The 13,880-nt window shown below is 35.9% G+C and overlaps 1 protein-coding gene across 2 annotated transcripts; it reads right to left on the bottom strand.

Moving 5' to 3' along the window:
- Positions 1-1,278: 1,278 nt before the first annotated feature.
- LOC138330832 (dynein light chain Tctex-type 5-like) lies at positions 1,279-8,649 on the bottom strand. 2 transcript variants are annotated; one of them, XM_069278348.1, is made up of 4 exons: positions 8,431-8,649; positions 6,389-6,454; positions 3,977-4,913; positions 1,279-3,854 (listed from the first exon to the last, which is right to left on the bottom strand). In XM_069278348.1, exons 2-3 carry the CDS (start codon positions 6,401-6,403, stop codon positions 4,359-4,361), a joined length of 570 nt encoding a protein of 189 aa, XP_069134449.1. In that variant the 5' UTR covers positions 6,404-6,454; positions 8,431-8,649; the 3' UTR covers positions 1,279-3,854; positions 3,977-4,358. The 2 variants fall into 2 exon arrangements, with proteins under 2 accessions (XP_069134449.1, XP_069134442.1); XM_069278341.1 differs by lacking the exon at positions 8,431-8,649 and adding an exon at positions 7,955-8,129.
- Positions 8,650-13,880: the final 5,231 nt, after the last annotated feature.

The raw sequence follows: 13,880 nt of genomic DNA, 5'->3' as shown, positions 1-13,880 counted from the left end.
TGTGTATATATGTCTAATTAACACAAAAAATAATATAAAAGAATTTATTTTGCTTTTGGTGCATGCGCAGTCAGAACTTCATTCTATATAGAACAGAGTGCCACGGAATTTTTTCGGGATGCAATTAATTATTTCTAATATTTTTATCTTGAAGTAAAATTAGAAGCTCAAGCTTTCCAATGGTGGTAATGGTGTAAAGTAAGTAACTTTTGCAACTGAAGAAAAATACCAAATCGGCTGATACTGTTTTTGAAAGTGAAAAAATACCATTTGTCATTTAAACAACTTGTTTAATGCACGCGTCTGTGATCTTTTGTTTTGTAAATGTATAACAACAGCACTGGTAAGTCAAAGACCCTCTATATAAATATTATAATAGAGAGGTCCATATATAACCAGTAGTCTATAAACGAGTATTTGAATCACCAGCGTGCTGAATACGTATGGTTTTTAAATACATACATAATAAACTTATGGGGCAAAAAGAAGTTGTTTCAACGTTATAGACAATGTTGGTACCATTTTATACTCATCACGAACGATAAGTATTACATGTACAAATGTAGTACCAAAAGGAACGATGCCGTCGAAAACGAAGCGCTACTTATAGCTTTTATACGGATACTTATGCTAAATAAATGCATAAATAAATAAAAATATATTTAAACATAAATTCATGTTTGAATTAAAATTTGAATTCAAATCTGCAGGTGTTCCGATAACCCGACTATAATATAAGTGATTTGGAAAAGATGTTGAAAATGTGACACGTTAAAATGTTTATTGCCATACGACGTACGATGCACGACGGACGACGACAATGAGAATGACAATGATTTTATTCTCATAAACGAAGGACAAAAGCTAATAATATAAGCAGGTTTAGCGGACAAACATACAGGTAGTCCGCTAAACCTGCCTATATTATTAGGCTTTTTTAATTTTTTTTTTTTTTTTTTTTTTTGCCTGATATATATTAGGCAAAAAAAAAAAAAAAAAAAAATTAAAAAAGCCTAATAATATAGGCAGGTTTAGCGGACTAACATACAGGTAGAGCGTTAAAATTATATATGCTGTTCCTATTGTATGAGAAAAGGCGACTAAATTGAGGATATTATATTTTCTCTTTTTCATAACTTCCCGTATTCTTCATGACACGTCTCCATTGACACCGCCTCATTTTTGGCCTCCGGTTGTTCTGGGTTCTGTCCCCTGACAGAGACACTACACAACACATGGGTTCTGTCCCCTGACAGAGACACTACACAACACATGACCCTGGATGATAACATCATATTTTATTTAATAAACCAAAAAATCCAAATAAACCTTTCAAGTAAGTTACAAAGTATATTTGTATGATTCTTCATTGTCCAGCGGAAGAAATATAAATGAGATGCAAGACGCCGACAAAACATTTAACACCTCACACGACCAGTGCGGTATGATATGAAGTTTGCACGGGGTTTATACAGCCATTGAGAGTCATTCAGAAGGAATGCCTGGTTAAAGAGGTAAAATGAAACGATAATAATGAGCGATCTACAATAGTACCTACATTATCATATGGGTTTCGAAAGGACCAGTGAAAGCATTAATCAACTAGAGATCCAGAAAGTAGGAATATGTCACGACCCCGACCCCTTGATATGAGAACGTAGCTTAATGTTTGCAAAGTTAAAACCTGTTTTATTCTTGCTTAATAACTTTTCTGTATTTGGAGTGCGAGAATTAGCCACCAATCTTCATAAAATATAACGGCGGATGTTACGCTATTGATTTATCGATTTATCGAGATTAAAAACAATATTTTGAACTTTCAGGCTATCTTGCTTTTGACACAAATTCCGTTCTCTCTAGCCCTAATTATGTTTCAAAATTGACGGATAAAATGCTAGCATTTTTAATGAGTATGAAAAGAACAAATACTACTTAAATAATGAAACATCCAGTTAGGAGAGTCCGAGGTGGTAGCACAGCAATGATCACTTCGCTTACCAGGGCAGTATAACGTTATCAAATTCATTGGCTAGCGGAGACGAGCAATGGAGAAAATACTATCGCCCCTAAAACCTAACATCATGAGGTGGTGTGCTATGACGAAATCCTGGACATTCTTATAGCGTATAAACTACTGCGACACATCATCAATGAAAAAGGTTGGACGTCTTGAGATTGAGAATACAGGTAAGGTCTAATGCACCACCTGCCTGCCTTCTCCAGTTCATAAGACATAAAGAGTTTTTGGCCAATAATTGGCAAACATTACTGGTAAAACTAGAACATCAAAACGCTTCTACTATTATTATAAAAGTCGTTTTACAACAACAATGTAGGTGCTATTGTTGTCACTGTATTCATATTGATATTTACAAATTGCATTGTCTTAATAGGCATATTTAAAGATGCTCCACCTCTGACAGAGCATAAGTGATACTCATTATTTGAACAATAATTGGTGTTTAATCGTGTATATGTATGTCTATTTAACACAAAAAATAACATAAAATAATTTATTTTGCTTTTGATGCATGCACAATCAGTACTTCATTCCAAATAGGATGTAGTGCCACGGATTTTTTTAGAAGCTCAAACTTTTCAATGGTGGTAATGGTGTAAAGTAATTAACTTTTGCAACTAAAGAAAAAATATTAAATCGTCTGCTCCTGTTTTTGATAGTGAAAAAAATTATATATATAAAAGCAACATTTAATTATGATTAGATCATATAGAGTTAATGATAAAATCATTCTATCTTGGTTTGCCCTGCTTTTGAGAACCGACTGTGTCAAGGGCAAGCGAACCTGAGGCCTTATTTGCTGGCAGAGTGTCAGGGATTTCAGATCTGGAACTGCTTTTGGTTGTTTGATGTTGTTCAGCACGTTGGGGCTCATAGGCCAAGAAATGAAACGAGCAATACAGAGGTTTGCTCAGGCTGCATAATGTGCCTCCCTCCACCTTGGTTTAGAGGGAAGGAGAAGACAGACAGCCAGCCTCATCCTTGGTGTAGAGGGAAGGAGAAGACAGACCCCAGCCTCCACCTTGGTGTAGAGGGAAGGAGAAGACAGACCCCAGCCTCATCCTTGGTGTAGAGGGAAGGAGAAGACAGCTTCCAGCCTCCACCTTGGTGTGGAGGGAAGGAGAAGACAGACCCCAGCCTCATCCTTGGTGTAGAGGGAAGGAGAAGACAGACCCCAGCCTCCACCTTGGTGTAGAGGGAAGGAGAAGACAGACCCCAGCCTCATCCTTGGTGTAGAGGGAAGGAGAAGACAGCTTCCAGCCTCCACCTTGGTGTGGAGGGAAGGAGAAGACAGACCCCAGCCTCATCCTTGGTGTAGAGGGAAGGAGAAGACAGACCCCAGCCTCCACCTTGGTGTAGAGGGAAGGAGAAGACAGCTTCCAGCCTCCACCTTGGTGTAGAGGGAAGGAGAAGACAGCTTCCAGCCTCCACCTTGGTGTAGAGGGAAGGAGAAGACAGCTTCCAGCCTCCACCTTGGTGTAGAGGGAAGGAGAAGACAGCTTCCAGCCTCCACCTTGGTGTGGAGGGAAGGAGAAGACAGACCCCAGCCTCATCCTTGGTGTAGAGGGAAGGAGAAGACAGACCCCAGCCTCCACCTTGGTGTAGAGGGAAGGAGAAGACAGACCCCAGCCTCATCCTTGGTGTAGAGGGAAGGAGAAGACAGCTTCCAGCCTCCACCTTGGTGTGGAGGGAAGGAGAAGACAGACCCCAGCCTCCACCTTGGTGTAGAGGGAAGGAGAAGACAGACCCCAGCCTCATCCTTGGTGTAGAGGGAAGGAGAAGACAGCTTCCAGCCTCCACCTTGGTGTGGAGGGAAGGAGAAGACAGCCTCCACCTTGGTGTGTAGGGAAGGAGAAGACAGCCTCCAGCCTCCGCCTTGGTTTGGAGGGAAAGAGAAGACAGCCTCCACCTTGGTGTGGAGGGAAGGAGAAGACAGCCTCCACCTTATTCCTCCACCTTATTGAGAGCTCAACAACTAAAATCGGCATACATTATACACATAAATACATATCATTAATTGGTCAATATCTACATTCTCGCCCATACCATTAGTGGCACGTTTTCATTCACACTTTTTAATTGATAATGTATTTTTTATTTTCAAAAATGATTTCGTTTAATGGCAAGGGAGGAGAGGAAAAAGAAAAAAATTAAACAAACATACAAATATGTTCATAAACATGGAGTTACTTGAAAATGCTTTCTCATTGATTCCATATTGTGAATTGAAACAGGTCTTGAATGTAAGTCTATCTGACGTTTACGAAATATTAAACACACACACGACAAAACTGTCACAGATCACATAATTTGTCAATGCTCTTCCGTGGCGTCAGTTTCATTCGAAGAATATTCCATGAACCAATCCAATAGCTACCAAGGAACTGTTTTTATAGGTTACGCATGCGTGGCTGTCAGTTGTAGCGTCCCAAAGACACCGACTGGCGAACTGAATACCGTGTTCGGTATGCTGACTGATACAAACATTACAGATGACCTTATGTCGTGGAGTGTTCATACTCTTTACCTTGTTCTTAATAGCCACTGAAATATCACAACATAACCGCGCGCACACCATTGGGTCGTAGGTGACGTTGTCGAGGTATTCATGAAGCACTGCCGATATCTCATTGCGAGTTTTGAACGGCAAAAAGTTTTCGTCGGGTTTCATTTTGTATGTATTTTCGAAACGGATTTTTGGTTTGGATTCCGGCTGTTCCTCAGGTGTCTCCAGGGTATGTCCTACAAACGCCTTTGTCATCCGCCTTATATGGATGCCCTGCTGAGAACTCTGCGCCAACTTAAAAAAGGAAGACTTCCTTCGACTGCCATTGGGAACAAGGAATTTGGAGGTTCGCCTCTTGCTGTCTGAGGACGCGCCATCATCTGTTATCTATAAAAAGAAATGGAGAATTTGACAATAAAACCATCATGTCATCATGAACTCATCCTCGATAATCCAGGGGTTCCGATCTTATACCATCTTTACACCCCTGGACTATCTCATAGTAAAACTGGAGGCAACAGAACAGTACAGGTAATTTAGTCCTTTGATGTATAACAAAACAGCTGTTAAAAGGTAAACTTTGGTTGACTGTGTGGCTTTGAAGTAGACGTCGCTATAAAAAAAATTTTGCAGGCCCGTGATCGGTTCAGATTTGTTCCTCTGAGCTGCCTTCAATTTTACTATGTGATAGTCCAGGGGTGTAGATATCGTAAGTAATTGGAACCTCTGGAGTATTGAGAATGTTATCGACTATACATGATATGATCTTTATTCTGGTTTTATCTTCAAATACAATTCCAATGTAATCAGATCACATCACAACATTTCAAATATCATCATGTGTCTTTTGTTTTGATTTTGGGGTGATGTGCGTTATTTCCAATATTTATATTTAGTCATAGGCGTTTTGGGTCACATCTCTTTGATAATGTGGTCTTCTTGAACTTTTGCTGTGTTTATAGTGAGATCTTTTTGATGGTTACTGATAAATAACTGAGATGGCAAAGGTGGTGGTAATGTACTTGAGGGTGAGATTATTACCGACCATCTACGAGAGTTGGCGATGGTTGCTGGTAATTGAGATGATGATCAATAGTGGTTGCAGATGACTTACGATGAGAGATTTACAGAGAGATAACGATGGTTGCTCATGGTTTAGTGGAGATGGCGATGGATGCTGATAATTTAGTGGAGATGGCGATGGATTCCGACAATTTACGAGAGATGGCTATGGTCATTGATAATTTACAGGAGATACCGACGGTTGCCGACAACTTACGGAAGGTGGCGATTAGGCTAAACTGTTTGTAAACGAATTCTTCTGAAGTTCTAGAAGACAATTTAGTCAAGATGGCGATGACTATTGTTTTTTATGGAAATTGGTGGTCGTTGCCGATAACGTACGGGAATGGTCGTGATGGTCTCTTATACATTCATTTCTGTAGCTACTTTACGAAGGACTGAGATGTTTCCTGATATTTCTGTAGCTACTTTACGAAGGACTGAGATGTTTCCTGATATTTCTGTAGCTACTTTACGAAGGACTGGATGTTTCCTGATATTTCTGTAGCTACTTTACGAAGGACTGGGATGTTTTCCTGATATTTCTGTAGCTACTTTACGAAGGACTGAGATGTTTCCTGATATTTCTGTAGCTACTTTACGAAGGGAACTAGAGACTGGGATGTTTCCTGATATTTCTGTAGCTACTTTACGAAGGACTGAAATGTTTCCTGATATTTCTGTAGCTACTTTCAAATATTTCGAAGGACTGAGGATGTTTTTCCTTATATTTCTGTAGCTACTTTACGAAGGACTGGGATGTTTCCTGATATTTCTGTAGCTTGATCACGTATACTCACCGTTACTTCTGACATAATGAATGTGTTGTCAAAGATTAAAATCACTTGGAAACAGTACAGATGAACCTGAAACACAAAGAAAACATTTTCTTTGTAAAAGATATTGATATGATATCGGATATTTCGGTTGGTATAACTATGTCCTGTTATTTTTCTCGGGGAGTTGGGTGTTAACAAAACATTCCTGTTGTATATTAACTATAAGTAAATGCTGGATTATCTGTTAATACCATTATCGGGTTTATAACGTACTTCTACAAGTGGCTGGATTATTATATCGACGCAGTAAATATCACAAAGGTCAATCGAGCGATTAAATTATTTGAGATATAATCAACAGAATAAACACCTATTGCAATACACATTCTGTTTTGATTGATTCGATAATATGAGATTAGTTATATTTTATAGTTAATTTTATGCTTTAGATTAAATTGTCATATAGTTGGCATGGTCAAATGCAATTACAGTATGCATAGTTGGTAATATAATTATATTGAAATGAGGTCATGCACGAGCATTTACCCGTTTATTTATCGACTACAGTGACCTGGTTTTCATGTGTATGTTTTTATTTTCTTATCAACTAGTTTGTGTTTTCTTATTATGTGGACTATTGTTATGTTTGACTAACTCAATAAAGACACAGAATACTACAAACTCGGTGTATTTCTGTATTATAGTGCAACTACTATTTTTTTTTAAATACTAGATTTCATAAAAATGTCTCCTAACATGTTATGGTAAGTCCGTATAGTCTGTATGTCCGTTTAATCTCTCTCTCCCTCTCTCTGAACATTTCATTTTTAAATCTAGATAAAAAGTTTGTAATCCTCTTTAGCACGATAGGCTGTTATAATGAGGGAGATTTTTATGCCATAAGAGGATAGGAACGGATTCTTCTGGAACAGAACAGTGACCATGTCATTCAGTACCCGGGCGAGAACCTGGGGCGGACTGAACCTATGTTCATCGCTATGGTTTATTTTCTCTTATCTAGTTAAGATGTTGAGGACATTAATGTAATCAAGCTAAGGATTGTTGCTCATGCGTATAATCCAAGACGTATTTTATGAATTTGTGCAAAATCCTTCACTTTTTTACATGGCTAATAAGCTACAAAACTCCCACTTTTTGAAATGGCTTATAAGCTAAAATACTAAGCGATTTTCAATCGATAATCAATGACAATTTTGTTTACCTTTTTTCTCATATTTCACCAAAATAATTATAAAAATACATTTTAATAACAATTTATTAATACTAATTAATAATTCAATATTTTTCATTTAATTGCTTATCTATATGAAAAGACAATTTAATCTAAAAGTCGTTTAGCAAATATGGAAAAAACTTAGAATCAATTAGACCTAAAATTAATTGCCTATACAAATGTAACTCGGTTCTTGTAATCTGTTTTAAATATAAGTTATTGGGTTTATTGGAACGGGTGTGACTTCTCTCCTGAGCAAGAAGCAACATCTTATTTAGCAATAATTATTATCCAATGGAACATTACTAATGACGCTACAGAAAGATACAGTGTAAAATATTATATCTACTCACCTGCATAGACAGATGGAATTATTTCTGATTCTCTCTTCTGATCACTCTCAAAGCAAAATAAACAATTGATTTTTACGTCTTACAGCCCTAAATTATATATTGTGTGATCTATTGGACAGATTCAGTAATTAATTTATCGGGTTAATTCATTATGATTTATGTACGTTTCAGACAGGTGCCCTTACCTACTAACAATGTCTATTTTGCATCAGCCAATATACTGATACTTTTAAATCAAGTCAATGCATTCATGTCTGTGAATCCCATTTTACAATCATATCAAGTTACGCAAATACGTAGTGACTCGTTTGTAAAATAACAACTCGGTCAATACAAAGTAAACAAAATCTAGACATTCAAGCTATATTTAAGAAGTGCATTTGGTTTCTTTGACATATCGATTAATAAAGCAAAATGCGCAGAAATCACATATGGTTATATACTGTTATAAGTAAACAATCAACAAATATACTTACCTGGACAATAAAAACAGCTAGGTCCTATTCATATAGACAAAGTGGTTTAACATCTTCTAGATAACACTTTCTCAAATACCTTTTTTTTCTTTGAAAATGGCGATGATAGTGAACTCCGTCTTCCTGAGAAACTTTTGTTCTAATGCGATCTAGGTTTAATCTGTAAGCGTTTTGGTTAAATGCCAGTGTGTATTGGTGAGGTTTTTACTATAAGCTTGTAACAACGGCGCCCTGTTTACCATATGACGGTGTAAAGCCTAGTGATTAAGCCACTTGATCGGGGTTTATTTTAATTATTAAACAAATATCCTGGTCCAATATTTGATTTCGGTCTCGTCATTTCAAACACGCAGATATACTAGCGAGTGCATATGATGATCATTGTTAAAGTAAAATCGAATTGTTCCTTTATTCACAAAATAGGCATTGTCATCTCTATTGTTAGTTGGGTATAGTTACATCATCTAATCAAATGCGTTTTATCAGAACACAAAAAAAATCCTTAAGTTTTATCTAAAAGAGTTGTTTGCCAGCTCATTTCTAACACATCGTCTCTGTTATTGATAACTTCTATTTAATACTTGTTTTTGCTGGGATGCCTATTTCAAATTTACTGCCTTTCATAAAAAATGTTGCTATCCAAATATTTATTAAATTTTCTTGAAAGATAATGGTATTAATGTGGTCGCCTACATTTCAGATAAAACATACAGGTACACAATGTGTTTTTAGTTAGATCCTTTTAAGTACAGATGTAACATCAGAGGGGGTGTTGCTCTTTTGTATAAAGAATCCTCTTTTGTTGTCCAAGCCATTGAGATGGAAAGTCCACGGATAGTAGGGGCTGAGATAACTATATCTGATGATCTTGTATTTTATTGTTTTGTTGCTTATATGACAGCTTCCTCGAGAAGTATTGAGTTGTTCATTGAACACGTTGAGCTTCTAGAATGTTTATATTCAGTATACTCTGAAAGGGCCAAGGTTATTTTATGGGAGATATGAATGTTAAAATCCAGGGTCCTAAGTGTAATTTTGTTGAAAATGAAAGGTCCAACATTTTTCAAGAATTTTTAAACAGATGTAATCTTATATCTGTGAATGTACAAGCTAAGTGTATAGGACCAAATAGTACTTTCTTCCCTCAGACTGGAAATTCAACACTTATTGACCATATTATGTTATTGTTGAATCGAGTATGGTAGACTTAGTAGAAACAGCAGTTATTTTATATGAAAATGATTTGAACCTGTCGGAGCATGTTCCAGTACTAAGTTCAGTAAAGTCAATTAAGCCAATTAATGTCACACGGGACTTTAGTACATACAATAACAATTATACTCGGTTCAATTGGAAGAAGGTCGACCATAGTGCTTACAAAGCAGTCTTACATAAGAATTTGTCTTGTGTTAGTAGTATAGAAATTGACGATATCGAACCAGGGTGTTGCACGAGTTACGAATGCATAGAGAAATATTATGATAACATAGTCTATGCAATATTTAAATCTTCTGAAGAAAGTATCCCAATTTAAAAGTATAAATCTTATTTAAAACCATACTGGAATGACCAGTTATCTGTTTTTCATCAGAATATGAAATGTAATAGGCAAATATGGATAAATGAGGGAAAACCGAGAGGTTTGAACTCAGAAAGTTTTAAAAGAGTACAAATTTATGAAGAAAGAATTCAGGAAAGCGCTGAGGAAAGCGTTTGAAACCTATATGTCTAATAAGTTATCAGAGATTGATAAATCAAATGAAATAGATCAAAATTTTTTGGTATCTTTTTAAGGAATGAATAAAAAAAACGACTGAATTGTCAAACAGAGTTTACATGTAATGGGGAAACATTTAGAGACCCTAAGATCATTGTAGATAAATGGCCATCACATTTTGAAAATATATTTAAGAATGAATACAGTAGTCCTTTTAATGACAGTTTTAAAGATAATATTTCAGGTAAAGTAAGGGAAATTGGAATTAAACCTTGCGAAGCTGAACCGTTTGTAGAGGAACCCATTTCTATATCTGAGGTGAAAAACATTTGTAATAAGTTACAAATCACTGTCATATGGGGTCAAGATAGTCTTTTTTATGAACATCTGAAATTTGGGAATGTGGTGTTGTATACTCATCTATCAAATTTATTTGATGCTGTAGTTAAGTGTCGTTACATACCAGCAAAATGGAAAATGGGCACAATAATAACATTGTATAAGGGAAGAGGTAAACCTAAAGATGATCCTAATAGTTATAGGGGATTAACTCTTTTACCGGTCATTTTTAAAGTATTTGAAATAATTTTAGCCAAGAGATTGGAACCAGTTCTTAATTCAAATAATTTTCCGAATAGACATCAATCAGCATATCAAAAAGGCCTATGTAGTCTATTAACTTCATTTAACTTACAGGAATGTATAAATTATAACCTGGAAAGAGAGGAAGATGTTTATGTAGCCTTCTTAGATAGTAATAAGGCATTTGATACGGTGTGGTACGATGGGTTACTATATAAACTAAATGAGATCGGTATAACGTCAAAATCATGGCATATTTTGAAATCAATATATACAGATATAACAAGTACTGTTATGTTTAATGGTTTGAATTCAAGATGGATACGGATGGAGAGAGGAATTTTACAAGGGAGTGCGTTGTCTGCCAAAATGTACTTAGTGTTTATAAATAATTTATTAGACATGATTGAAAATTGTAATTTTGGTTGCTTGCTGTGGAATCAATTATATTGTTAAATAGAAACCGCATATGTGATATGTATCAAAGTACTATCAAGTTCAGAACACCCAATAATAAACACTATTTGTCGTTAATTTGGTATGTAAGTCTACGTGTTTAGGGTCTAATATATATTAAGAGTCACTGGCATTTAAGGACGTGCACTATTTCGATGATGAAGGGAAGTTGGACTCTCCTAAGAAAAATTGAGCGTTCGCTCCTGTGACGACTGGTTCGCCCGTTATCAGTATGACGTGACCAGTTGAGGTGTGTTGCTTGGTGTCTTCGGCAGCATGCTTCAGTGATATAGCACTATAAAAAGGACAAGTGTTCCACTATATACAAGAAGACATAACACGAATATACCGCAGTATCCCGGAACACGCACCTCGCATTCACGCAAGCTACATACCACATACATGGGAGGTCGTCCTTAAAGATGCTCCACCGCCGACATAGCATAAATGATACTCATTACTTTAACAATAATTTGTGTTTAATCGTTTATATATGTGCCTAATTAACACAGAAAATAATATAAAATAATTTATTTTGCCTTTGATGCATGCGCAATCAGTACTTCATTTCATATAGGACGTAGTACCACAGATTGTTTTGGGATGCAATTAATTGTCCGCAATATTTTTTATCTTGAAGTAAAATTGAAAGCTCAAACTTTTCAACAGTGGTAATGGTGTAAAGTAAGTAACTTTTGCAACGGAAGAAAAATACTGAATCGTCTGCTCCTGTTTTGGATAGGGAAAAAAATTAAATGACCCAGGCTGTTAATAGGACGTAAACATAATAAAACAAACAAACCAAATAAAAAGAAAAGACTCATCCATCTTCATGTACCAGTTTATGCTTCCAACTGCTCCGACGAGGCATTGAACCAAGAATATAGGAGATCCATGATTCCGGGAGAAATAAAACAAAAATGAAAAATGAAATCAAATAAAAAATATCGATTTTTATACACTATTTCTATTTATTGTTTTGCAAATCTTTGAAGAGGAAGATTTATCGCAAGTCAAACGTGTACACCTGTGTGCGACTAAATACATTGCACAATTAAAACCACAGAGAGATTATTGTCTTTCTGAGTATACTCTTTCACTTGGTTGAAGGTTACCACTAATCCCCAGTGATCGGTTAGAAGTGGGAGATTGTTACAATAGCGTTTGCTATAAATATACATTGGTAAAACATATGTGATCTAAGAATTAAACAGTACATTTGACCTTTGGACTTTTTAAATCCAAGACATATCAAGTCTTAAACGAATAGGCTATTGTCAGAATACTGCGTTCTCGTTTGTGAATCGTTTCTACTTCAGTTTTAAGAATAACAATTTCACATTATTTATTTTGAATTTTCCATCTTTTCTCCAAACTAAAGATGTTTACATTTTTTTATACATTGTATTTTTCTATAGGCATTCTCAATTATGTTTGATGTATTGAACCGCGTTTTCAGAAGTGTTCACAGTTCAGGGCCTAAGTGAATACAGTGCTATATAGATTCACAGTTTTAGATGACATAATAAGCGCATTTCTTTCCTAGTTTTTAATTTTGATCAATACTGTGTTTGTATTACTAGAGATTGTCAGTTGATTCGATGGTTATTTTACTAAAGAGTTTTCAGTTTAGGGCGAGGAATAGTGGATATAGTGTTGGAATATTCTCTTTGTGGCTGACGTTATGGGTGTATGCTCCAAATGGTTTTCTAGCCAATGGAGGACAATGTGAGTATCATGCTTGCGGTTTTCGCGATCGTGACGCACTCTCTAGATAATTTACCGAAAACGTGTTGGTTCTTCTATTTTTGGTTACCATAGTCGATATATAGCACGAAGAAGTTCTTTGGCAGACATAATCGAAGTATTAAGGCAAAAGAGGGATATCAATTTAGGTCAATAAGTGGCTACTCACTGACAAGCAAAATATTTTATATGAAAATACAATGTACCTATAGGTCAGTTACACATTGTATGCTTTTCAAAACATCTATTTGTGGGATCGTAGATATTTCAGAGGAGGTCAAATGCTTATTTTGATATTTATTAACATTTATGTCCTTACAAATTAAATATTGTGTATAAATGGTATATTTGTTTTGCCTGCAAATTATGGGTTGTGAATTTCAATTATAGAAACAGCTGAAAAGTTCACGTGGGTCACAGTGACCCAGTTGTTATATTTTAGCGTTTAAAGCAGTAATGATTTTGCTGAAACTTTTCAACCATTTTAAACACGGGATTTAGGTTTAGCACTGCATGTAGATCATGACACGACTTCCATAGGGTAAATATCCCCTGGGGTCACAGGGTGACGGGGATGAATGAGGTAACATCCAATGACATCCAATCATCTTCCTGTTTTGGCATTTGAAGAGGGGTTTTAAGTTCTTTCTGTTCGTTTTATGAGAACATTTTAAGCAATACTTACACTGCGGTTAGCATGTTAGAATCGTACGTGATGCCTCAATGAAAGGCGACTAAATTTTGAATCTAATAGAAAACCTTACAATAGCTTATATACATGTACGTATAGGGCATTTTAATATTTGCCACCTGGTCCATATGACCTTATCATCTCAACCAAATCTTTAAAGATTCACGGAGATAATCGTAAGTTTCAAGCTATCAAATAGATGAAAAATGAAGTATTTTATCTAGGTACACTATTCTAGCCCACGATATTAAGATCTCA

This window comes from Argopecten irradians, chromosome 1, assembly GCF_041381155.1.
Source record: "Argopecten irradians isolate NY chromosome 1, Ai_NY, whole genome shotgun sequence".
NCBI lineage: Eukaryota > Metazoa > Mollusca > Bivalvia > Pectinida > Pectinidae > Argopecten > Argopecten irradians.
Note: the sequence above shows the minus strand (reverse complement) of the source record. Positions and strands in the feature narration are given on the sequence as shown.

Bases quoted from the DNA above. Each gene is read 5' to 3' on its own strand.
- LOC138330832 (XM_069278341.1), bottom strand. The intron at 4,914-6,388 runs GTGAGTATACGT...TTCTTTTTATAG, and splicing joins TCATTATGTCAGAAGTAACG to ATAACAGATGATGGCGCGTC.